The sequence below is a fragment of the Heterocephalus glaber genome, unplaced genomic scaffold, assembly GCF_053883595.1.
Source record: "Heterocephalus glaber isolate CG9 unplaced genomic scaffold, H.glaber_assembly_v1.0 deba00001579, whole genome shotgun sequence".
In the NCBI taxonomy this organism is placed as follows: Eukaryota; Metazoa; Chordata; class Mammalia; order Rodentia; family Bathyergidae; genus Heterocephalus; species Heterocephalus glaber.
This window is the reverse complement of record NW_028258360.1, coordinates 8,530,224-8,557,726: the sequence shown is the minus strand read 5'-3', so window position 1 is coordinate 8,557,726 and position 27,503 is coordinate 8,530,224. Positions and strand designations below refer to the sequence as shown.

Below are 27,503 nucleotides of genomic sequence, written 5' to 3'. Positions count from 1 at the left end.
AAAATTCTGAGAAGCGTTAATACTTTGCTAAGTGATAAATATAAACGATTCTCATTATTCCTTCGTTCCCTGTTTGCAAATCACCTACTTGCTATCATTGATTTGTGGCCCCCAAATCAATACTCATGGGGCATGTGTGTCATGTGCAGACCTACACAGGGTTATGAAAACTTGTGGTGCCCCAACCTGCACATTTGTGACTGAGGTCAAATACCATGAGGAGCTTGCCTCCTGTTTCAGCTTTTCTAGGAAAACAGTGCCCTGTTCGCTGTCTGTTTAATACAATGTCACTCGGTGTGAGCTCTCAGAAGTGAGCCTGAGAACAGCGCCGGAGTCCTGTCTAGCACGGGAAGGGCTGAGGCTGGGTTTGTCGCACAGGAACCCAGGTGCCTCAGAGGAGCTTCTGCCAACACAGAGACAGGGCTGTGGGCTGCGAGTTCACGCTAATGAATCAGTATTGGATATGGACAAGGTGTCTTTAAACAAAAGCCATAGCTATTGATTTGGAGCTTACAAATACATTTTAGCAAGTGGGTGCATCTGCAATTATGGAAGGCATGAATAATGAGAATCATTTATATCTATTGCTAAGCAAAACTATCAATCCTTTTCAGAATTTTAACTATGAAAGAGAAATCATCCAACCCTCATATGATACAAGGCTGTCGATTGACAGTTGATAAAATATTGTGACCAGGGCCTCAGAAAAAATCTAACCCTGTATTTCCCCTAGAAGCAAGGGCTTGGTATACACAAAGCCTGTGTTTATGGTGACTCTGCAGAACAGGCTATTTTGAATAATGAGAATTGACAGCCTATCCAGTATTTCTTAATATTGCTCCCCAAATCTAAGCAAACAAGTTAGAAGGCAGTGTTTTACAGAAATGTATGGTCTCGAGGTACAACCGTAAGTGAACTAATCAGACACACAAGTTTAGATGTCGCGTGATTTCTCTTATATGAGAAACCCAAAGTGTAAAAAACTCAAAGAGCAAAATAGAAGCTACATAACAGAAAAAGAGAGGCAGAGCTTTTGTAGAAGAAAGGGGATAAAGAGATGTAGCAAGGAGAGGGAGAGAAGAGAAGGAAAAAGGAATTAGGATACGTTACGCTCCGGGAACACCTCCCGCGGTGGATGTAATCACTATGTACTGCACACATGGACTCATAAAAATAAAAATTTATGGACAGGGAAATGGATGATATTACATAGGGAGACACGCTAACCCACTGTGCCCCAGCAGGACAGCAGCAGCTCTGGTGGCTGTGAGATAGGGTTCTGAGGTCTCCACCACGCCCCCCAGACCCTCAGCAGGAAGATCAGTCCCTGGACATCAGCCCCACACTGATAAAAAGCAGGAACCCCAAAACAGAACGCTGTGGGCACTAAGTGACTTCACGATTGTAAAACACATAGAAAGATGCTGACAGATACTGAGGGCTGCGTACAAGTTAATTATTAGTCTCTGCCAGGGCCTTGCAGACCTTTTGCCGGAAGGACTGATTTTATTTTCGGGAGCCAAACCTACTGCAAAACATAAAGCATTTGTGATTCAGTTAAAGATGCAATACTCTAATGACGGACATACAGATACACACACACACACACACACACACACTCACACACAGTGCTACCTTTTAGCAACAATTTAGTCAATAACCATCTCAAAAATCAATAACATTGGTTTTACAGATGACTTCCTAAAGAATTTAAAATGTGATTCAAGTATAACTCATTTTTTAACCCAATCCCTCACCCCTCAGGATATTCCAACTTTCTACATTTCAGCAAACAAAAGTCACAAAATCCCAGCCTCCCAGTTCTCAGGCCCAAAATGCTTAATTCATTTCTGTCCATTGCTCTTTCTCTTATCCCAAATCCAATCCCAAACTAAATTTATTTGTTGTTTCCTGTCCCTCGTCAGTAGAATGAAAGCTCCAAACAGCAGGGATTTCTGCTTCTCATGTCTACTGCTGGCTCCCTTAACCAAGACAGAAGAGGGGCAAATCTTTCTGGAGAAAAAACACTGCAAAGTCTCTTGTACCAACAGCAAGCTTTGGAAAGCAGAGTATTAGGCACACAGCCCTAAACCATGTATGGTGGCATTTAATTCTGCAAGTAAAAGAAATCATTTTTCAGAGGTTGTTTGCAGGAACATATTTTTATGGCAATTAGAATTTTTATAACAACATATTTCATCAACATCTATTTAAAAGTAAATTACTTCCATGGATGGTATTGAGGCTGGCTACGGCATTGTGTAAAGAAGCCAACTCAGATTTGTTCAACCCATTAATAGACTTTCCCATGGTGCCCTGTTGCTCCTTCATCTCTGCCATCTCCCTGGGATGGAAGATGTCCTCCCGCTCACCGGGTAGCATCCAGAACACAGTAATCATTCAATAAATGTCTCTCAAATGAATGAAGACTGAAAGAAAGAATGGACTCTAATTTCCCTCGGGGGATGCCCTGTGTGAATACCCAGTAAGTGATCATCAATACTCATTAGTTAAGTGAATGAAGATAGTAATCAGTAAGTGAGAGTCATTGAGTAGGAGCAACTATCGGATACATCGCTTGGCACATTAGGTTGGGTTGTTCTGTCCTGTGAGAAACAGCACCGCAGAGCCATGGATAACTCGAACACTTCAGATGGAACTCTATGATCACACATGAAACAACCCATTTCCATTTCTCAACTCTGTCTTACAGTGAGAAGCAGTATCAGACAAGGAGACCATCCACGTGCTGAAGCACTTGTAGTGAAAGTGTAGACTGAGTGGGAGGAGGAATGCTGGAAGATGTTGAATACTGACTGTGTCATGTGACAGCTTTTGTTAGATAGGAGTTCATGCGGGCCCCATCAAATTCAGGCTGACCCCAGAGACGGGCCTGCTTACTTCAGTTCATTTGCTGGTTCATGAATTCAGCAAGTCAGACAGCTTTCGTCAAGCTGAAGCCACTCTTTAAACAAACAGCCATGAGTGCACGAGCTGCTACTTCTGTAACTTGCTGGAAGCTGATTACTAAGTCAGTGCCTACATTTGTTTTTCTTCCGGAAGTAGAGTCTTGTTATGTAGCCCAGGCTGGTCCTGCACTCATGGCCCTCCTGCCTCAGCCTCCCAGTGCTGGGATTTTAGATGTGGACCACTACATATGGCATAAATGCTTCACTGATGCTCTCTAATAAACACCACAAGTGTAAATTGATGAAGAATTAAAGAACCACATTATAAACTAAGTTGTTCCACAAGGAGATGTTTAAATTGCCTTGGATGTGACAGAGTTGTTGTCATGGGAACAAATAAGAGTTACAGAAACTGTCTCCCATGAGGACAAAGAAAAAACATACATTATTATTTAAACGGCCACATGCTTGTGAGGAGCAAGGAACACCGGTAATAAATGTGCTGATCATCCCAACAATACACATGGATGGGTGGTAAAAAATCAAAGAAAAGGAAGACAAAACGAAAGAACAGAACTTTGCATTGTGACAAAGCTACCGTTGGCTCAGACAATGACAGAGGCATTTCCATCGAGGACAGTGGTTCAGGTCTTCTTCACGCTGTTACCTTATCTCCAAACATGCATTCTGGAGACTGGGATCAGTGCCATTATCTACTGATTTTCCTTGGAAGATGTTGCTTCACCTCAACACAGAGACAGCTAGTGTCTACTTCTTCACTGATATCAGCAGTCCTGGGAGACCTAAGTAATTCCCCCACACCATTCATCCTTATAATCACGTAACTTGTGCAGTGACACTTGGGTAGCTGTTTCGGAGTCTGCCCTAATCCTAGCTCTGGTTGCAAACATGCTGCAGGGTGGTCTCAGTAGCCTTCTGCCCTGAACCCATCCAGACCCTTGTGCTCTTTATGTTGCTGTCAATGTACGCTGGGTGGGAGAAGATCCGGTTGCATGCATGTGTAGCTGCTGCACCTAGCAATCATGCCTCTGTTGTGCACTGGGGTCTGCATTGTTTTCTTCCTGTCTTGGTTTGGCGTGTCGATTCTGGGATGCCACTGCAGTACTGAACTATAGCTGTCACACGAGGGGCCTACCCAGATCCTCCTGTTTTGCTTTATCATAGACAAGAAGCTGAGACATCCTAGGACTGAGGAAGGTCACCTTCACTGATTGTGAAACTAATGAGCCCACGGGCCTGCCTAAACTCAGGGGAGCAGGAGGGGTTTTCAGATTTCAAGCACTGCCACCTGAATACTGACTGCTGAGAAAAAATAAGGCCATTCTCCATGCAGGACAGAAAAGAAAACCAAGAGCCGTCTTTGGCAAAAGGGTCAGTGTAATAAACAATTAGAGAAAGCAAATGACAACAGGCTTTTATAACGGTTATGGATCTCATAGGTAATATTCAGAGTGAAATACCTTAGGACACAGGAGAGCCACGAAAGTCACAGACCAAAGTTCTCATCTCATTCTCACCCAAAGCAGCAATTCCACCCAGGTCACCCTGTGGCTGAACTATCCAAAAATACATCAAATAACCACTATGGAGGATGCCCCTTCCCCCCTCATGTAGCCGGACTGGTTCATTTCACAACACCTCTTAACGGCTTATTCCATTATTTTCTATGACGTGCTTTATATTTTCCTTCACTACTGAACAAACTTTGCTGCCATGTGAAATCTTGAGCATTTACATGAAATAATATGTGTGAAAAGCCAGGGAAATAATAGGAAATCACTAAGAAACTAGAGGATTTTTATTAATGAAGGGATGAAAAAGCCCAAATCATTCTTATTTTTATATTTCAGCATTAAGTATAAAAATCTTGCATAGTTTCTTAAAACCCTTAAGAGATGAGCTAATCAGAAAAAAAAGTCAATTCAAAAATAAAGTTGTGTGAATGTCAATATCAACATCTAAGCTGTAACAAAACCCAGCAGCAACCTCCACTGTGTTTTATATGTAGTTTGCCTTTTCATGTAAACAAATGTTTAAGGCGCTTTTTTTTAGTACATGTAACAGAGAAAAGAAGAGTCAATAAAAAGCCTAGACATGGCCGATGATTGTATGCCATTTGGTTAAAAATGTAAGAAATGAGAAAGAGTTGAAAAATGAAAAATCTAGCCACTCTACTTAATACTGACTTGTATCGCTGTGAATAATTTCCCTGAAAGGTGAGTGCCACGGAGCCTGCCTCAGTGTCTGCACAGGTTGCTGTAGGAAGATGCGACCCGCTTGCTTGTTTCCTAATTCCCTTGTGTTCTGGGATCATCAATAATGGCTCATACACATGTTTTTCTCAAGTGAATTATTATACATTGTGAAATACTATTAGTTAAGAATAGCCCTTGACATGCCATCTCTTATGATTTGGGCCTAGATGTCCCTCCAAAGCCTCATGCTTTCGTCGTACGTGGCTGGATCTAGAGTGTGTGATGCTAGGATTAAGGGCCTGTGATTATTTAACCACTAAGCGTGAGAGAATGGTTTGGCTCCGCCCTAATCCCTGGTAGCCTGAATAAGATGAAAGGAGCAGAAAGATACTACTAAACTCTCTTGTTACTTTTGTGGTCTTCTACCGCCATGAACTGTTGCTCCCCTTGTTACCTTTGCTACCTTGTGCACGCCATGTTGTTTCTCCTCTGTGATGCCTGTTTGCCATCCCTTCCTTGGAGCCAGCTGGTTATGGACTGAAACCTCTACAAACCGTGAGCTAAATAAACCCTTCCCCTTTAACTTTGAGTGTTGGATATTTTGTCTCAGCAATGAGAGAAAAGTAATTAACACACCATCCGAACTTCAAATGATAGATAAACTGGATGGTCCTACTTACCAACACCAGCAGCAGGACAATATCAGGGTTGTCACACGCACAGGCAATGTGCATTGGCGTCCAGAAATCTTCGTCCTGGTGGTTGACATTGACCCCTTTGTCAATCAGGACCTCTGCAATGAAGGAATTGTCATATCGAGCACACTGGAAGAAGGAAAGAAAGAAAAAATAAAATCAGAATAAACTATAAAATTTCCAAATTTCCATAGCAAACTATGAAATTTCCATAGTTGGAAAACTTCAGTGCTACCCTTGGAAGATGAGAAGTGAAGCCAAACTGGGAAAAAATGTATCCCATGTTCCCCAACTCACCTACAGGAGAAGTGGGCAGACCCTGCACTGATAGGAAACTGGGCCAATGAACAGTAAATTAAAGGAAGAAAGAAGAGGTAGATACTAAGAATGTTAAAATATACTATCTTATTGCTAAAGTTCTTTCCACTTCTAGACAAAAAAGCTTCAGCTATTTACAGTAATTATTAGAAAATCTTTAGCCATTTACAATTAGGTATTTTCTAAAATATAGACCTGAAAATATTATGCTTCTGGTTCAGAACATGGATAGTTTGCCTTTACTAAAAAGAATGAAATTTAACAATTTTTTGGAATCCAAGTATACAAGACTCTGGAAATCACTTGAACTTCATCTGGCATCATTCTCATAAGGGAGGCACACGACTTCCAGGAGACTTCCTAGTAATCCCACGGCACACCATATTAGAAAAGCTACCTGTGGAAATTAAAATGTCTTCTAACATAAATTTTAATGATTTTGTAATATTATAATTTATAGAAGCTCCACAATCTCCTCAGTCAAATGGTACAGGAACCTACTTTGTTCTTATTTCAAACCTCAGGTAAATATATGTCTAAGTCAGGCTGGCTTCCTGGGTACACGTGTAGTCTACAAAGTTGTGCTTAAAAGACTCCTATGCTGTGTTAATATTCTCCTGTTGCCATCTTGAAATTTTGATAATTATTGAAATTCAATATTCACTTATTTCTAATTATCTATTAATTCTATTAATTTATAATAACCTAATAATATTAACTTCTAATAACCTAATATCCATTTCTAATAATCAATTAATTTAATAGATTATTGAAAAATCAATGTTGCCACAAGAAGTGCAGTCATACAAATTCATCCAGCTATACAATGGCTAGTTTAATTAAAAGCAAATTATCGAAGGCAACCACTTCTGAGTATAACCTCTAAGTCAGGAAGCAAGAGGAGCCCTGCCATGTCCAGCTGACTGTGTCAAGAGTGCTCCAGGAACAGCACAAGGAGGACCCTGAGCTGCCCTTTGAGACTGTGTCTCTGAGGTCCACAGAGCGGAAAGGGCAGGGCTCCAAGAAGAGGGACTTCAGCATTTCGAAGAAGATGACGGCAGCCCTGCACTGAAGATTGATCAGCGTGTGCTTTCCGGGCAACTTTCCAAGGTCAGAGGGCGAGCATCCCAGAAGGAAGGGCACCCCCAGGGCACATGGCCCATGGCCAGGTTTGCTCTCCAGACTGGAGACGTCACAGCCCATGGGGCTCTTGAGGAGCCCCAGAGCAGAGGGACGATTTGGGCCAAAGTAAATGCTGCTGCGTTCCCACCTAAGAGATCTCAAGTTTACGTCCTGAAAAGATCAACTTGATTCCAAATGACAGCCACCAAGAGAGCTCAGGAATATTTACACAGGTATGAAAAGCTTGAATACCCAACAAGTCAAATTCTCCTATGTCTAAAATCTAATAAAAATGACCACAAATGCAGAAACTAGTAAAATAGCACCAAATTAAAAGGAAAACATATTCCATGAAAAGCACCCCAGAAATAAAAACACCTCTCAGAATTGCAAATTAGGGCATCACAACCATTATTATAACTATATTCTATATCATCAAAAAACTGGGGAATTATTAATTGTGCTAAGTAGATACATGAAAAATATTAAAAAGACTCAGATCTAATACTTCTAGAGATGAGAGAGATCCACAGGGACTGGGATGAAAAGGCCGCTACTGGATACAACTAGCAGCACACTAGATAGGTAAGAAAACAAAGCTAGCAAACTGGAAGATGCAATGAATTACACACTGCAACAAAGAAAGACAATATCTTTAAAATATACTTTAGTGTTTAAAATTAATAACAATGGAGTACGGACTTTATACTATATATAGATGTACAATATGTGAAAAAGGGAGAAATGGAAATATAACATTTTCAGTAATGTTTTGAACCACATGCAAAGGGGTAGAATAGTACTGGAAATGAGAGTGGGTTAAGTCAAAGGTAGAGCCAGAAAATGCCAAAGCAGCCATTAAAACAACAAATGTAGCACAGAATACTACAAAAGAGAGAAAGGAGTCACAAACAATAACCCCAAAGAAGGCAGAAAAGAGGACAGGGAACGAATGGGAGGAGTAAGCAAAATGCAAATGGTAGATTTCAACTTAACCAAAGGTATCAGATATAACAGCAACAGACTTTTGGTAAATATATTTTTAATTAAAATGGCATCAAAATGTGGAATATTTAAGACTGTACAGGGGTGATTGAAACACAGTGAATATTTAAATTTTAAAAAATAGAGTAAAAGACATATTACCATTAATTGCCCCAAAATACTTCCCCTCACTTCCAATACTGTCATCCCATCATCCCAGCATTCCTTATCTCTTTCTGGAGGAGCTATGAAGTCCTCTTTCCTGTCTTTATAAGGTGTGATAAAAATGGGGTGAATACTGCTGACTGACGTCAACCAACAGAAAGGCAGCTTGTGAAAACAGACCACTGTTTTCATCCACCTTAGTCACCAGATCAGCCACCGGGCAATTTCTTTCCTTTTCTTTCTTTCTTTCTTTCTTTCTTTCTTTCTTTCTTTCTTTCTTTCTTTCTTTCTTTCTTTTTCTTTTTCTTTCTTGCTTGCTTGCTTTCCCTTCTTTCTTGCTTGCTCGCTTTCTCTCTTGCTTGCTTTCTTTTTTCTTTCTTTTCTCTCTCTCTCTTTCTCTCTTTCTTTCCTTCCTCCCTCTCCCCCTCTCCTTCTTCTTTCCCAAAATCAAAATGAACATGAAAGGTAAACATTTTGAATCATTTCAGGACACCAAGGCAGCCAAAGCAGCACAACTAAAGATACTCCTGAAAGATGACTTCTAGAACTGCTTCTGAAAGTGCCAAAGAGCCTGTGAGAAGCAAGGGGGAGATTTTTGAGGGGCATTCATGGCAATGTGTCTTTCACTGTAATAAATATTTTTAAGTAGTCATTATATGTTTTGTTCATACATCTTACCTGACCAAAAAAAATATGTAAAAAACCTGCGTGTTGAAATAACAGAACGTTAGTGAGGCAATATTTTTAAACTTAAAAAATATGAAATACAGACTTTGCTTATGGGTCAAAAGACTGCATCCTTAACTAATTCTTTCCAAGTTGATATATAAATTCAATTCAGATGCAACCAGAATTCCAGGGGGTGTTCATGTAGAATCTGAAATAATGACTTTAAAGTTCCTAAGTCAATAGCTTCAGTTTTGCAATGATGACAGAGGGGGTGAGAAACAGAGCATAAATCTTCAATATATTAGTTTTAGAGTATGGTAATTGGATCCGATTTGTTTTTTGAAATTGACAGGCAAATATTTCCTTTTCCATTCTATCTTGTTGGTACCTCACTCACAGCAATCCATGAGACCTAGAACAGCCCAACAAAATTTGAATAAAAGCAAAGCTGGTGGACTATCACCACCCAACTGCAGCACTTTTTATAAAGTTACAGTGATCAGTGCACAGTGATGTTGGCATAAAGTCAAATGGACCAGTGAAACACAGGAGAGAATTCAGAAACAGAGCGACACATACGGGGACAACTGACTGTTGAGAAAGCTAGAAAGGCAATTCAGAGGAAAAGGAATATTATTTCAATTTTTCTCACCCCATCACCTGGGTGTGCACACATAGAACAACCTTTTTGTTCTTCACTTTTCTCCGCACCAGAGAGAACATTTATGTACAATGCTAAATGGTGAAAAGTGTAAAAACTAAAATTACAAAAGTTCTGTCGGGCACACAGAAGGTCTAAGTGATATCACCCATCACCACATTACCTGATAAACTCCAATGTACAGTAAGTCCAGCAAAAAACCCTGGCATACGGTCCCCATGGATATTAGTAGACATGAAAGCTGGGATGCAGGGAAGCAATCCAGGTGCTGGGAAACATGCGGCATTGGATGGAATACTTACAGCTTGGAACTAAGGTCCTGTGTCTACGATGTTCCAAATTGTATGTGTCAATAACAGAAGTCACTAATATCAGGAATCTGATGGCATGAACTGTGGCCTCATCCACCACAGCTTCAGTTTGGGAAACAATGACGGAGAAAGTGAAGATTAGAATATGGATGTTCAACAACTTGGTTTTAGAATGTGGTACCTGGATCCAACTTATTCTGTGAAATTCATGTGCAAGTACTTCTTTTCCACTCTCTTTTGGTGACTCATTGTGCAGTTAAAGCAGTGTGACCTCCTTATGAGCCTGTCTAGGAATCCACATGTATCATTCAGATACCTGAGGACTTTCAGTGTCTTTCACTAAAAAATGTTAACTAGATACAAGGCCGACAGTGGTAGCAGCCCTTCTCCAGTGATGTAACATTTAAATTCACAGTTCAGAGAATTATGAATAATAATTTGACAGCAATAAATACCTTTTAATCATGCTTGTCCAAAGAGATTGTGATGGTTTCCCATCCCTGCTACAGTGTACTTACATTGTCAATTCAGCGTAAACCTGCTTCTCCCTGGAAAGAATGTTCTTGAGGGCAGCTGACCTTCCTTCCCATCTGATCACTCTTCATCAGGGAAAAGCAATCGCTAGTGACACTTTACAGCACCAAGAAGTTGAAGGCGCCTGCCCTGTCATGCTCGCCAGAACTGTGACAGCACTAGTTCTCTCTGCCTGCAGCTGGAGCAGTGAACCCAAGCTGCCACTGTCACCGTCATCTGCCTCTCAAATCCCAAGCAGAGCTCCCTGCATAATCTGTGAGGTCCACTGCAAAATGAAAAGGCGGGCCTTCTTACTCAACAGCATTAATAATTCCAAGATGAGGACAACCAAGCCTGGTGTCCCCCTAACCCGGGCTCTTTGGCTTCATGGGCCACACATGCATGAACCAGTCCTGGCGTCCTCCTCACACAAGCGTGTGACTGCTGGCCACATGCCGTGAAGCTGCCCCAAACCCACAGGCTCTTCCATCCACTCAGCTCCCAGGCTCCCTGAGGTCAACACATTTGTCTTTATTCCACTGAAACCCTGGAACACAGTCATTTTCAATAAATTTTCCTCATTTGGGAATGTCCACAGGACTGAAGTGGAAATCAACCTCGTCAAAAGCGCCATCTGCCCTGTGGCCTTTTGCAGTGTGGGTCAAATAGTTCCCCAAGGGTTGCTCAAAAAACTTGGACATTTTTTGAGCTTATTGGTGATTCTTCTACAGTCTTTGCAAGCTTGCCATTCTGTATTTTGTTCTGTTTCATCCCACCTCTCCACCCACCTGTTTCCCCAACCACTCCGCTCCTTCCTGGAAGACGTGACGACTGTGGAAGCAGCCCTCTCTCTAATCCAGCAGTGTGGGCTGGTGAGGACCAACACCCCCAGCTTACTCACCCTGCAAGAGGTCCTGACTGTCTCCATCCGAAGGCCATCGATCGTCCCCATCTCTCCTTGCTTACTACAAGCACGATGTCCTATGCTCAGAAATACTAATTTTGAACATCTCCATTTATAGAACCCCTTCGGCCTCCTAAAGCAGACTCAAGAGCCACAGTGATGCCTAGCACTTTCCGTGCAGAATCCACAGTTTGGGCAGCTCTGCAAGGACTTCTTTCTAACTGCCCCCAACCAGGGCAATATCTCTCCAGTGCAAGCCCAGTACAATGTGCGTGATCCATTGTGCAGAGGTGCACGCTGCGGAAGTGGCACATGCACACAGCTTATCTGGAGCATTGCCAATTCCTTTATCCCCTACCCCACCTCATCTCGATTCCCTCCCAGTCCCCAAGAGTCGACCTGCAACTTTCCTATCATTTCTCCTTTATTTTACTCATTTATTTATATTTTAGGTTTCTCACATAAGAGAAAATGTGCAATATTTAACTTCTGAGTCTGGCTTATTTCATTTATCTTGATGGTCTCAATCGAGTTCTATCTATTTTCCTGCAAATGATGACCATGTATATTATTGATTCAGCTGAAAAGACTGAAAATCATAGAAACCAATGGCAATCGGAGACAATTTTAAACTTAAAATTGTTTTGGCATAATGGTTATTTTGTGTGCTTTACTTCATGTGGTTGACTAACAAGCATGTCATGGATAACTCTGGTCTACCGTGGAGAAAAATTTTAAAAACACACATTTTACATGATTCATATATGAAAATTACCTTTTACCATTTTTTGTTTAACTGTGCTGTGGTAACATGAGTTTTCCCAACACCTCCTTTCTCATTTGGAAAACATTTGCCTTACATGGCGGGCTTGAATCACGGACCTAACCCACCTGACTGCCCTGCGGCCCCGCCAGATGACCCAGCCCTGTAACCCCAGGCATCTGTGCCCCATTCTAAATGTCCCCCGAGTGGTCTGCAATGCAGGAAACCACGTGCATGCCCACTCTCTCAACAGGGTTCCCTCACACTCAGTGGGAGGTCCAGGAGGGGTCTCCCGCAAGAGGACAAAGCCAAGAGTGGTGAAGACCTGCAGAGCTCTTCGGAGACCTGCAGAGATTGCTGGAGACTCACGGAGACCTCCTGGGACTGGTGAGAAAGCCCTGCAGAGGCAGCAGGAGCTGCTGAAAGCTACCAAGGGGCTACCAGCACCCCTGCTGCTGAAGCTGATGGACGGGGGGGCTACCAGGAGCTACAAGCCCTGGTGTCCAAGCTGGAGCTGCAACACGAAAGCCTAAAAGCCACTTGTCTTCAAAGCCCGAGATGCTAACAGCAAAGGAGCTGCACTTTGACCATTCATGATCTATGTCCAAATGGAGCAGGGACCCTCTGCTCATCTTGGAAGCCCTCTGCAAGGCGCTGGAAAACAGGACGGGCAACAGTAATGCATGTCAGCAGCCTGAAGAACCGGCCCATGTGTGATTTCCACCTTACACGCACCTAAGAGTCCATGGCAGTTGGCGCCAGAACCAAGTGTCACCACTGATCCACAGCCTCCATTCGGGGGTACGGGGGCCGGGAACGGGGACCAGCAGCAGAGATGGGGAAGTCCAGGGAGCTCCCAGGAGCAGGAGGCAGAAGGAAGAACAAGAGGAGGAGCAGGAGGAGCATTTGTGGGTCACGAGCGAGCGGTTGTGCATCTTCAGAGTCTGCCAAGTTCTCGGCACTGCGGAAGCTCCCCCCGCCCAACCGAGCGGGGCGCTGCAGGCTGACACGACATGGGGAGGGCCTCCCTGGGGCTCAGCCCTGGCTTCTCGCACACTCTGCCCTGCACCGTGTTTCCCAAACTCGCCAGCTCCACATTTTCTGGCAAGGGTACAGAGAGAGATCTGCAAGAGGTCTACCCAGAGTGCCTTGCTCATCTGCCTCCACCCTGTCAAGAAAGGGTTCTGATTCTAAGCAAATAGGGATCCCTTGCTGCAGAGATATAAAAATAAAATCAAAGCAAAACAAACAAAAAACCCCATCTGGCTGGCAACTCCACAAAGACCTTTGAAACCATTTGCTGTTGAATGAATCAGCCCCTGCTGGCATCTTCACTCAAAGATAGAAGTTCAGCCCCTTCACTTTCTCGAAGCATGAAGAGCGTTTTCTCTGCTCTTGACCTTCTGCTCCTGAGTCACCCACACAGCTGCTCTGGATAAAAAGGGAGCCAGAGTACAGCTCATGGCTGTGGTTCTCGCCTGAGTTTCAGTGGGACACCGGGCTAGTGATGTGAAATCCCGGACGGTGGACTTCATCGCTGTGGGTGCTATGGCTCTCACAGACCAAAGCGAGGCTGGTCTGTAAAACACAAGCCCCAGTCAGGAGTGTGGGCCCTAAAGTCACATCCCTGGGAAATGTGGGGAGCCCTGTTCTCACGTGCATGCCACCCTGCACCTGCGAGCTGCCACCCACGAGCACCGTGCAATCACCACTTGCTCCAGACATCAGCACCATCCCCTCTTGGTGACATCACCACTCTCATCCCTTCTGTTGTGAATGGTCCCCTTGCTAAGACTCCACCTTGCAGGCTTTGGCCTCTTCCTTCTGGAAAAAGCAAAGCCAAGCACACTATGTGCTGCTCGGTTTTGAAGACGCTAAGGCATGGGACTGCCTGTCCCGCAGTCAGAATCAGCTGCTGCTGGCTCGGCTTCTCATAGCACCTGTGATTATGGAAACTCAGGGAAGCCCGAGAGCAGCTCACCTTACCGCTGCAGAGTTTCTTGTAAAAATGGCAAAGACACTGAAGCCCTTCAAATCTAAACATCTAATTGAAACATAGTCCTGGCTATTTTGCATTACTTTCTTTTATTATATGGAACACACATGCTTGCCATTTGAAGTGTTCAAGCAACATGTAAAAGGAAACAGCAAAAATTAAAAGACATCATTTCCTTTCCTCAACTTGAGTCACTTTCAAAAATTCACAGGGCTGGGGATTTAGCTCAGTGGTTCCGATGCCTGCCTCGAAAGTGCAAGGACCCGAGTTCGATCCCCAGTACCAAAAAAAAAAAAAAATTCTCATCTAGCCTTCAAGATATTTTCTCTGCTTCATAAAGGATCATGCATCTGTCTTTATCTATCTGCATTATGTGTACTGTTCTTCCATCTGTTTTTCTGGCCATGCACCAATACATCATGGACATTTTTTCGTATCTATTGTAGCTCAATATTTTTAGCAGCTGCAAGAATGCTACTGTTGAGATGCTTATCCTTATGTTAAAACCAGAATTCACTCAGTAAAAGAAAATAGTTCATATTTCTAAAATATTCCACTTTCGCTTGTCTGTGGCCTGAACTGGAGTCTGTGCAGAATGAAAAGGCTGCACATGTCACCAGCCGTCCACTGCCCAGTCCTTGGTGACCACGCGTTTACTGCATGCAACTGTCCCCTCTTGCCCACCACACAGAACACAACACCGGTTAGGTTTGATGTTCGAATTATTTAATGAGTAGCAGATAAATAAACTGAGTCCAATGTATTTGTAGAAAATGTATTAAAAAGGAGACAAAATGTTGCATGACCCAAAATACTAAAACCTGTTTCCTCACATATCAACTTTAAATCCTGTGTGTTTTTTTTCTTTTTTTTTTTTTTGCAATTCCTACCCTAAAAAACGTTTTTCTGGCACTTCCAAGAGAAAAAAGATGCCTCACAGAAATCTGCACTGAGAACAAGGCATGCCATGAATAAAAACTGCACCAAACAAACAGCCCTGGGAAATCTGAACATTTCTGCGGCCTTTTCCCAAGCCCCATGCACACATACGCTGCCTTGCGCTGAGCGACACCAGCAGTGGGGGCAGCATGTAATTAGGGCCCCTGTGATCTGGATCAGCCTCGGAGGTTTGGGGCACACGGTGAGGCCGCTCACGGTGACACCCGAGATGGCTAAATTGCCTTCCTCGTTACCCACAGCATCCAGAAACCCTGCAATTTTGTCTCTGTGGCAACCTGTGATTTTGCACTAGTTTTTATTTACTCAGCCCCAGCGCTGAGCTCCTGCACCTCCTCCATCAACCTCCCTGGGTCTCGGTCTCCCAACTTCCGCTGCTGTTGTGGACTGGGATTTAATAACACGTTTCCTGCCTACCTGACCCCTTTAGTCTTTTCATTCCCTTTCCTCCTGATGCTACCATTTCTGAGCCTTTCACACAGTTGGCTTGAAGACTAAAATAACCACCTTCTTATTAACCGAAGGCCCCTTCTGTTCTCAGGGGCCTTTCACTAATCACTTACTAGGAATCAGTTTTTGAAATTTCAGGCTGGCAGAGAGAAAAAGCCACACTGTCCATGACTACAACCCACTGCGCCCAGATGCACGGCAAAGCAAGGGCCGGGCCCTCTATGACCTTGGTGAAAGGAGAAGCAATCAGAGCAGGCAGGTGGGCAAAGGCCTGGACCTGGGTCCCCACCAGACCCCCGTCCCTTGCTCTGTCCTCAGCATCTGCTCCACCCTCACCAGGTCTGCTGTCCTCACAGGTGAGCTTGTTCCCCTCAGAACACCTGACTCAGTGCCGGCACAGAATATGGGCTCTGCACCTTTTCGCCCCCGATATCTGTCAGTGTCAGACACTCCTGACTTCCGTAGCGACAGGAATTCATTATCTACCCAGGAGTCCTTGCTCTCACAGAGCTGGTCCTGGAGAACACACAGTAGCCACAGGAGCCACCGTGCAGGAGGGGATGGAGAATGACACTTCAGGGATGCGGGGGGCTGCCTGAGGGCTTCTGGTGGGTGCTCCATGCTGTGGGATGCACCAGAGAGGGGGACTATGTGAGATGCGGGAGCGGAGGCCCACAGCAAGAGGCTGGTATGTTGTGTGGGTGTCTAGCTAGAGTGGGTCAACGGGGAGGAGACAGCAAGGGACCCAGACGGAGCAGGACAGGGCATGGGGTAAGGAGCAGCAAAGAGGTCATGGTGGGCAAGCGGAGTCAGAGTGACATGGAGGTGGGTGGCCACTGCTGCAGGCGGGGTTGCCTGGGGACTTTAATGACACTGATGGGGGTGACTGGGGCATTCCGGAGGGAGCCCTGTGCTGTGCTGTGCTGTGGTTGTTGTGTGAGAAACAGAGCAATAGTCTGGCAGGGGGTGGGATGAGAGAGGAAAAGGTTCACCTGGGACCAGCAACAGCAGCTTAGGAGAGCACAGCTGCTGCCAGCTGATGACTGTGTGGCTTTCTGACTTTATTTAAAAGGTAAAGAAGGCAACTTGTGACTTTCTGATTTGTAGGACAGAGATTTATAGGCTCACTAAAGGTCAGATACATTGTGTACATGAAGAAGTAACAGGCTCTGTTCATCTACTCTCCACTTTTCCTCTCTCTCTCTCTCTCTCTCTCTCTCTAACAGCCTTCTCCTGGCAATGACAACAATATCTTTGACAGGCTTATTCATGGAAATTACTGCTTCCCACACCCCCAGTGGTGACAGCAGCCTGGTGACACTGCCCAGCAGGAGCATCCCTGCCTGTGGATGGCTTTTACAGAAGTCCCTGGTCCGGGCTTCTCACATTACCCTTGGGATCTAAGGAAAAACAAGGTGCAGCCCCTTGTAAAGATGGAAGCCATGGCACAAACCACGTGGACAATGGAGAGGTTCCATCACTAGAACATCCCAGGAGGAAAGAAAGTTACCTAGAAATGGCTCTTTTCGGCCCTTTCCAATGCACAGGAGAAACAATCTCCATGATTCTGCAGAGCATCTCCTATCAATTCCCAGTTTTCTGTTCTGCTGACTGTGGAACATAACTTGTTATCCCGATTCCCCAAGCTTTCTTTAGACATCATTTCTCTTTTATAGTTCTTCTCAGTGGTGGTTATAAATCAGCAGCACCTGGAGAGATCTGGAAACTCCCACTGTCAAATTTGGTCCAGGAAGGATCTCCCACTTGATGCGTGCATGAGCCCTCTGTCATAGATCCTTAGAGCCAAAATAAATACAGCATTATGTTTTGTCTAGGTAGACAATGTTAAATTAGAGTTTTTTCCTAATGCTATTTTGTTATTTTCCAAAATTGAGTTACTATATTTAAACAGGTCCTAAATACCACTAAATCAAATAACTCTTGACTTCTCCTTTTACTTAATGTTTAACTAAACCAGCAAGTTTCACAGGCATCAGCCTCATAAAAATATTTCTTTCTTTATGCACTTATTTTTCTTTTTACTTAATCCACGCCAACTTCACTGACAAAAGAATATAAGGCCACTTTTATCCACACTGACAGGGTCAGGCCTGACCATGACCAGAGTAAATTTCAGCAGAGCAGCAAGGACAAGCTGCGGCAGTGAGGGAGGGGCAGGGCTGCATACTGCTCTGTGATGGGTGCAGTGTTATTGAACTTACTCCCAAATGCTGTTCAATTGCAAAAGCGTTCCCTTTAGGGCCGAGGCTCTGGTGCCATTTGTGAAAGATTATTTACAGACTTCACTGTAAGGGCAGCTCGTTACCTGCACCTGCTAATTGGAATCATCATCATCTATCAGGTGTGCACTCTGTGGCTGAGTTTGGAGCCCTTCACTGATCCCCTTCTCCAGGTGTCCCCCAAGATTGTCACAGTACTTACCAGATGGAGCAAGGACCCTCCCGAGGACACGACAGTGTGCGGATCTGTGCCCTCCTGCAGGAGCCGGAGCACTGGAAAACAAGACAGAGAGAATAATGTGCTTGGAGCAGGTCTCTTCCACACACAAGCCCAAAGTGGCAGCACTGCATTAATTCTTACAACACGAACAGCCATGGAAGCCCTCCAACCTGAGCTCATGCATGTACCATGGGTAGCATTTTTCTTCACATTCATATTTATTTCCTGCTTTGCAATATAATTACCTGGTGCGCCCATGCACGTGAATGAGAAAATGGAACATAGTTTTCACAGTTTTATCATTCTGAAACGTCCGGTTTATGCCACTTGTGCAGAACCAAAAATAAATAAATGAATGAAGACAAATTACTGCACCCGGCTTTTGTGGGCATTAGGTTGCTGAATTTTTGTCTTTCAAATTCATTAGGCCCTGTTGGGTTAAAACAATAAAGTTGACATTTTGTACACTAAACTTCCATTTGTGCCACTAGTCCTTGGCAAGGATTCGACCATTCTCACAAAGCATGATGGGACAAATGCACACACATCCAAATAGGAATGTCACATAGGTCAAAACACGCAGCAATTATGAGAATCAACCATCCACTGAAAGGCACCCCAGGTTTCCACATGAACAGCAAAGGAGAATTCACTGGCACACAGATGGCCACAGGGCAATGAGAGATGGGCTGGGAAACATAATGCACTCTGCTCCTTCACATGGAGCTGCACGATGAGCCCCATAGAGAGGTCCCTCAGGTTCCCCAGGCACTATCCTGGCTTCTGTTGTTAACAGAAGAACTATAGTCTTCATAAAAATCCATTAATGCATTTTCCAAACAGTGTGATTAAAGCAACATTACTCTTTTATTTCATTACAACAAACTACAACAAATGGGTCAGGTCCAAAATCAAACCTCATTGAAGCATATTGTCTTCCCATCAAGTTTCTCCACGACTTGGAATGTTCTCCAAGACCTGGAGAGGGTGGAGCAGACACCGAGGACAGAGAAAGGGACAAGGGGTCCTGAATGTTCTTTGAAGGAATCTTCTGTTCTATTCATTCCAACTCTTTCAGCCTTCCAGGAACTAGGCTCACCCTCTTTCCCAACTCTAACCAAATGCCCAGGAAGACAAACACTCTTGGCTGGCATGGCTGCAGCCAAAACTCCTCTCCAGCATGGCTAGTGTCTTTGTGCTGTGTGAACCCAGAAGCCCATCCACCTCTGCAGGGGACCTGCTGAGAGCAGCCACCAGCCTGGAGCTGCCCAGCCTGGTGCACCCTCGCTAAAGTCTTTCCTCAAACTGTAGCACGCTTTGTCCAGATCTCTCCCACATATCCTGTTCACTGGCCCCGAGCAGAGCTTGTCCTGGCTTCTCTGATCCCACAGCCTGTCACCCAGTCTGTCCTAGAAGGAAGTCCCTGAACAGATGCCAGATGCAGTTCCATTCCTACGCTTCACTGGGTGGCTTTCTTCCACCATGGTCTTTCTTCAGTCTAGGCTTTATTTTCATGACCAGGACTCAATGGGTTTGGTTGTTTGCTATAGAAAACTTCTCAAAGGTGGCAAACTTGCTGGACAGACGGTCCTCTGCCATTGCATGGTGTAGTCCCAAGGTCATGGGGTCACCTTCCTCTCCACCACCTCTCCACAAGGGCCCATGGGCCTCGCCTCCCTTGTGTGTCACTAATTTTCTTTTTAAAAATAGTTTTCATTAGTGTGTTTGTGACACATAATGAATATATTCATCATGGAGTGCTGGTATGTAGGGACACATCTCGATCCTCTTCTACTTCTGCTTCCCATTCCCGGACACCCCTCCCATCTGCAAAAGTCTAGGACCCTCCTGCTGCTTGGGGTAAGGAGATGCCTTGGGCACCTTCTCTGGGCCTCCCCACACATCCCAATCCGTGAGTGCACTTCCTCTGCCCTCACGGGCTAGGGCCCGGAATGCTGAAATTCCCGCAAAAGACAGCAGAACACTCAGTGCAACACTCAGTGTTCAGGGATTGGGCCCCTAAACAAATTCCTCCCAGCTCCGCCCAAAATCAGCACAGCCAGGATGTGCATGTGTACCTGTGATTTGCTTTTGAAGTTTTTTACATTTTCTGTAATTATTTGGGAAGTTTGATTTTGGCATTGCTTGCAAATCACCTAAGGTGGGAAGGGCTCACTCTGCTGCCTTTGTGGATTCCTCTGCCTCTGAGGGGGCTTCGCTGGCCTCCCCTATGTTGTTGGTGACCAGATATCTTGTTCTCATTGGAAGAGTCCTTGTCGTGTAGCTTCTGTGCCATGCTTTGCTGCCGGGTGACGCTGAGAGGCCTGCTCATGTCCCTGAGCCACAGCAGCCACCAAAACCAGGAGAAGCCCTCCTGACTGTCCTTTTCCCCTGAGGACTTCCTTCTCCACCCACAAATGCTAACTGATAACCCTTCCTCATCTTGCCCCGAAGCTGTTCTGTGGGAGCAAATCTCGATGAGACAGGAGATGATGATCAGAAGCATTGGGGTCACCGTCACTGATAGCGCCAGGATGAGCTTCTTGTTGTAGCCGTGTCCCGGAACTTCCTGCGTGTGGTCCCTTGGCTCGCCTTGCATCTTCTGATTGCTGGACACCCCCGAGCTCTCGTTCATGTAGGTCTCGCTCTTCCACTGTTCAGTGTCCCACTGGGCCTGGGCCACCTTCTCTTCCTGCTGCTTACTGAGCAGCTTCATCAGGAGGCCTGTTCTGGAGATGAGCTTGGCACAGGCCAGGTGGATGCGGGGCTCAGAACTGTCCCTTGTAAGAGTGTGAATCACATATTGATCCCCGAATGAGGATGTGAAGCTGCTGGTTTAGCTGGGTTTTGAACTCATCTCCGGGGGGATGACAGCAAGGGGACAGAGGTTTCTGGAGGGGACGGCTCAGTGCCAGTGCTGGTGTACTCCCAGTGCCTCTCATCGGTGTGGTCATTGGTAGATATCAGCGTGAGGGCAGAATCCGTGGCAAAAACGGGGGAGTTTGTGGTAAAAACTTTTTTCAGAAGTGTTTTCTGCCATTTGGTTTTCTTTTTTCTTTTTTTTTTTTTTTTTAGAAGGGACAACATTTATTCCTCTTCCAAACATGATGGCAAAACCAGGTGGAAAAGAATGGTTTTAGCAATTAGAAAAAAAAAAGTACAAATCTGGGTTTGGCCATTAAAATTATTAACAACAATGGGAGAAAACAAAAAAGACAACAAGAAGTTGTTTCACATTACAGACCTCCCTCCCACCCAAAGCCTAATTAACACTTGCTTACCAAGTCAAAAAAGAGACAGTTGATTCCCAAGCTGGAGGTCTGAACTTGAGTAAGACATTTACAAAAACCTAGACGGGGTAGTGTCCTCCCCAGCCCAGGTGCCACTAGGCACAGCACGAGAGACCAAAATAACTCAACACGGGGAAGGCTGGAGACTCAGGGTTTGGGAGTGTAAGCACCCCACTTCGGGCTCAGGGATCTGGGGAGTAGGATAAACAAAACCTACTTGGAAAAGAACTGGGAGAAAACCAGCAATTGCCTTCTGTAGGGGAAGGGACAGGGAAGGAAGTAGGGCCAAGGACAGGAGCATTTTGCCTCACCACCCTAACTTGGGAAACTGTAAGGGACCATCTTTAACTGGCCCTAAGAGGAAGACGAGATGGCTGATGGGAGAATCCACAGGAGGGAGAGGAGGAGAGGGATGGGGCTGGGAGGGGCAACAAGCCCCTTCCTTTCTGGGCACAGGAAGGCAGCCAGGGCACCAGGTCCAGGCAGTGACCCCACAAGGACAGCACAGTTTTTACAGCTTAGAGATCCCCCGCCTGCCCCCACCCAGCTACTCATTCTGCTCAGCGCTGGCCAGTGGCCAGTGGTGCAGGGTTCCTCTCAGGCCCCGAGGGAGTAGACGGCTCTGCGGCCTGGGGCTCTGTCTCCTCTTCAGCGTCTCCTCCCTCGGCGGCAGCACTAGCCTCTGCCCCCTTGGCCAGGGACTCCTGGCCCTCAGGGGTGGCAGCAGCCTTCCCTTCCTGGGTGGTGCCCTCCTCACTGCAGGCACTGACCTTGATCTCCCCCTGCTCCTGCTCTTCCTCTGCGGGTGAGGAGGCAGAAGGATCACCCCCACCCTCCTTCCGATTTCTCTTGAAGGACAGGCTGCTCAATTTGAAAGGCTTCTGGAAAGAGAAATTCTTCTTCTTCTTGGGGGGTCTCCTTGAGGGAGGGGGGCTCCCCATGGGCCTCAGCGCCCTGGTTAGGGGGTGCTGGCTCGATGGCATCGCCAGTGGCCCCAGCTGCCTCATCTGTTCCGTTCACCGGGGCGACTCCCCTTCACCCTTGGGGGACGAGTCTCCATTGCTGTTCACATGGCCATACTCCTGTCCCTTGGCCTTGGCGGAGGAAGCACCTGCTGCCTCCTCGGCGGTCACCTTGCCCCAGGGAGCCTTGGAGCTCTGGCTGCCCACGATGGGCGTCTGCTGAGCTGTGTGTGGGGCTGCCCCGGGCTCGCGCCACAGGGGATGCTGCCGTTTGGTTTTCTACAGCAGGGATTCCTATAGAGGTTTCAGCAGGATCACGTAATTCGGGGAAAGGATGCTCCTGAACACGTGGGTCTCCAGAGGACGAGAGGGGCCCCTGAGGGGGGGACTGGAGGAGGCTCCTCAGTGCTGAGAACAGAGGCCCCTCTGCAATCTTCAGCCTCCTGCGTGTGTCTTCCTTCGGGAGCTACTCTCTGGGGTCGGCCTCGAGTGTTCTGTGGGCCTCGAGAGAGGCAATTTTATGAAAGCCATGACCTTTCTTGGAACCTAAGATTGGTTTAATAGCTTTCATGTATTAACTCTAGCACCGGCATGTTCTAAAAGCGAAATGCTGTCCAATTTGTTCAGAGGATTCTAGATGTGGAGAAAACTCCCGGGAGGGAGCAGAAGACGCTAGGTCATCAAAACCCTCCGGCTGTAGCTGCGGAGTAAGGGCATCGGGCAATTCTGGCAGGCCATTAGGCAAAGACCAGGGCTCAGTGGACACCTGTGGCTTTGAAGTATTTCTGGGCAGGGTCTCGCTGCCCCTTCTCAGGCTTCCTTTGAGCAGGGCTGGTAATATTGGCCATTCCGTACCTGCCCCTTCTGAGGCTCACATGAAAGTGGCTCATTATTATATAGGCCATATTCACCCAATATATCAATGCCAGGAAAACAAAGACTACATTCTTGATTCAGCGGAGTTTATCTGAATGATCTCCTCTGACCAAGTTAGTAATTTGGCAGCTCTTGGCATCGTAGGTAGTTCAGGGCAAAGGCCCCATGTCACTACTGCCTGTGTTTGGTCCCAAGACAAAATTGCACTGGGGGGGGTCTGGAAAAGCAGCTTCCTGTCACGGGCCTTTTGGGCTCTTTGAGCATTGCTCACCGAATACATTTGGATGGCTCAGAAACGGCCCAGGATGGGCCACTGTGGGATTTGGGACAACCCAGTCTGAGTGCAGAAGCTGAACCGGGAGAATGCTGTGAACAGAATCCGAAGCAAGGCCTCGGCCGAGGGTCCAGAGCTCTGCTCCTGCACTGGCAAGGTTTGGTCACTCTCAGTGGGAACTGCAAGAGGTACCAACTGCCATCCTGCCTTCACTGCGTCTGCCATGTGAGCCTTTTAGAAAACAATTTGAAAGGCAATCGCCCATGCTGTGCCCTTACATGGAGACAGCAGGACTGAGGAGAAAGAGGACATTAGCAGGAGAGGGGTTCGGGCTGATCCCACATCCTCACAGTGTCTGAGCATTAAGGTCGCCTCTGGTTGAGAGCCGGCAACCTTGGCTTAATAAAACATCCCAGGGCTCTCTCGTGTGAAAATGGCAGAAAACAGGTGGCAAGCACGACCTTCAAATAAGCCGCACTACAAACTGTGGAAGAGAGCATCCCTGGGAGGTGAAGGAGCTTGCCCAAGGTCACTCAATGGGTCAGGGTCAAGGCCAGGACTAGACTTTGGGTTACAATTTCCAGCCACTTTCTTTCTCATTGCATGATCCTGCCTCCTAGCAGAAACCCTTGGGGAATAAAGTTCTGTCCGGTCCCGTTTATTCTGGGAAAGGCTTGGAGGCACTGACAGCTGTGTGCCTGGCCCCTGCTCCGGCCTACTTCACATCTCTATCCGAGGCGAGGCAGGTCCTCTGTCTCCCTTGTACATTCTCTGGGGCTCACATGTCCAAGTCCTTTCCCAAATCCCCAAAGCCCTGCTCTTGAGGGCTTCCCGGGCCTCAGAGCAAACACCTGCTGTCCTTTTAGGGCCACACTGCTCCTTCACACATGGAGCGAGGGCTCCATGCCCCCCGCCTTGGAGAGTCGCTAAGGTTGGCCCTCAAAACCCCTCTCAATGACACCACCACAACCCAGGGCCAAGGCCGGGATTGGGCCCCTGAACAAATTCCTCCCAGCTCCTCCCAAAGTCAGCACAGCCAGGATGTGGATGTGTATCTGTGACTTTATTTTGAAATCACCTAAGGTGGGAAGGGGTCGCGCAGCTGCCTTTGTGGATTACTCTGACACTGAGATGTCGCTGACCTCCCACATGAACTGCTCATCCTGGTTGGCTGAGTTGATTTGTCGTAGCTTGTTTGCCACGCTCCGTTGCTGGAAGAAGTTGAGAGGCGTGGTCAGGTACCAGCCCCACAGCGGCTGCCAAAACCAGGAGTAGCCCTCCTGACTGTCCTTTTCCACTGAGTACCTCCCTCTCGGCCTGCAATCGCTACTTGACGACCCTTCCTCATCTTGCCCCGAAGCTGTTCTGTGGCAGCAAATCTCGATGAGACAGAAGATGATGATCAGAAGCACTGGGGTCACCATGAGTGCTATTGCCAGGATGAGCATGGTGTAGCTGTGTTCTGGGACTTCCTGTGTGTGGTCCCTTGGCTCGCCTCCCGTCTTCTGATTGCTGGAGACCCCCGAACTCTCCTTGATGTAGGTCTCGCTCTTCCACTGCTCCGTGTCCCACTGGGCCTGGGCCACCTTCTCTTCCTGCTGCTTACGGAGCAGCTTCATCAGGCGGTCTATTCTCGAGATGAGCTTGGCACAGGCCAGGTGCCCACGGGGCTCTGAACACTGCTTTTTGGTACTATCGATGATACCCGAAATGAGCCTCCTACCCTCCTTGTTGGGAATGAGGCTGTGAAGCTGCTGGTTTAGCTGGGTCTCGACCTCATCTCCGGGGGACGACAGCAAGGGGACAGAGGTTTCTGGAGGGGTCAGCTCAGTGCCGGTGCTGGTGTACTCCCAGTGCCTCTCATCGGTGTGGTCATCGGTGGCTATCAGGGTGAGGGCAGAATCCGTGGCAGAAATCGGAGAGTTTGTGGTAAACACATTTTTTTCAGGGGTGTTTCCTCCAGGTTGGTGTTCCACATCAGTGCTTCCTGTGGAGGCTTCCGCAGGATCACGTAATTCAGGGAAAGGATGCTCCTGAAGACGTGGGTCTCCAGAGGACGAGAGGAGCCCCTGAGAGGGGGAATGGATGAGGCTCTTCAGTGCGGAGAACAGAGGCCCCTCTGCAATCTTCAGCCTCCCGCGTGTGTCTTCCTTCGGGAGAGGTTCAAGCTGCTCAAGGGACACTGAGGACTGAGCTGGGGCCTCCTGTGCAGTTGAACTTTCAATTTCAACCTCAGTAGACAACGACTCTGCAGGAGTAACAGCGCCACGGGTCAGTGTTGGAGGCTGAACTTGCTCATCACCTAGAGGAGAGACTGTTTTTTCCTGAAGTTCTGGAGGCTGAGGTATGAGTTCATTAGGGAGCTCTGGAGGCTGAGCTGCAGCCTCTTGAGTGGTCCAAGATGGAGCAGAAGACTCTAGGTCATCAAAGCCCTCCGGCTGTAGGTGCCGAGTAAGGGCATCGGGCAATTCCGGTCGGCCATTAGGCAAAGACCAGGGCTCAGGGGACAACTCTGGCTTGGTGGTCGGCGGGACCCAGTGCCTTTCTGGAATCGGGGCTGCCAGGACCAGGAACGACAACTGCTGCCAGATGAGGAGTGCGGGAACCCAGGGGCACCGCAGGAACATGACGGGGTGGGGGTAGGGAAGGACCAAAATGAGTGAGATATAGCAATCCAGGCTAGTGGAGTGCAGGTGCTCTGCTCTGTAGGGTAGAACCCTTCTGGCAGTCACTTGCCTTTGAGCCTTGGGAACCAGGAATGTGCTGCCCCGCCCTGTATTTATGACATCATTGCTAAGGAAACCTGTATTACATCAGGCCCAGATGGTCTTGTGCCACATGGGGGAACTTTCCCCACCCCCGTGACAAGGCCCACCTCCCCTTCCCCAGGAGAGCTCACAGTGGCCTCTTACAGGGCAGCCTCCCCCATCACGAGGCAGGATGTGGGGCTCAGAACGGGTGGGTCCCGAACATGGGGTAGGTGGGGTGGACAGGACTGGGCCCCTGGCTGCTCAGAATTGCTGGGTACTTCGTTTGGTTCTTGAAGGTTGTTACTGAGTGCTGACACCGATGGACATCCCAGCAGATGACCCCAGAAGTGACACTCTCACAGGAAGGGCTGCCCTGGCAGGAAGGCTGAGACCAAGCAGATCCACTTCTTATGAGCAAGTCAGGGCTGCGAACAACTCAGCTGGGATTTCTCAGGGTCTGGGTCCTCGGGGCTTTGAAGGAGGAGAGTATTTCTGTGCTGTAAAAACTGTCTGCCAATGGTTTCCAAAGATGGGAAACAGCACTCGACTCTGCCATGGATTCCTTTAGCCAATGAAATTATCCCTCTTGAACTGACATTTACGTCGTGCGTTGCAGTCCACAGGCCCTTGAGCAAGGGGGCTCTCACCACAAATCCAGTGTGAGGGAGACTGCGCTGCGTTAGACTATTAATGAAAGGCCGATGGGTGCTGAGGTGGAGCCACAGAGAGCGCATAGGGCGACTCACACAGGATAGGAACAGTGATTCCCGTGCTTTGGTTCTGGCATCAGACAGATGCCTGTCAACCCCAGGGAAGCTATGGACCGAATGCCTCCGCTTTCTCTCAGTACAACAGTGGGCAGATGCAGGACACACACAGGCATCCTATAGAGTGTGTTTATTAGGCCCATAGCCCTTGCTTGGGCTTACTAGGACAGCTCTATTAGTGAGATTATTAAGTAATACAAGCTCTTAGTAATAATATGTCATAGAATCCACATTTTAAGGTTTGTTCTAAAGTTTCTGAAACCCTTCTGAGTATTAAATGTTGAGCTTAAATGTAAAATAAAAGCAGTGAGAGTTTAGTAATATTAACAAGAAGGATGAGAATGCAATTCACCAAACAGGAACAAGAGAAGAGAGGGTAATGTCAGGGAAGGAAAATGCCAAACTCGGGGGAAGTAGATGTTTTTTACCTCTATTTTCATACACTCCACTGCATTGTAGGTTTATACCATTTAAGTTTTCATTTAAGCATG

The 27,503-nt window shown here is 46.8% G+C and overlaps 1 protein-coding gene across 10 annotated transcripts in view; it reads right to left on the bottom strand.

The window, feature by feature from the left end:
- Myo16 (myosin XVI) overlaps positions 1-27,503 on the bottom strand; it is a 531,552-nt gene that overhangs the window by 357,348 nt on the left and 146,701 nt on the right. For all 10 annotated transcript variants that reach the window (XM_087193116.1, XM_087193117.1, XM_087193118.1 and 7 more), the window contains 2 exons: positions 18,076-18,146; positions 5,806-5,949 (listed from right to left, as the gene is read on the bottom strand). In XM_087193116.1, coding sequence (XP_087049242.1) covers positions 5,806-5,949; positions 18,076-18,146 — 215 coding nt within the window. The remainder of the gene's footprint in view (positions 1-5,805; positions 5,950-18,075; positions 18,147-27,503) is intronic.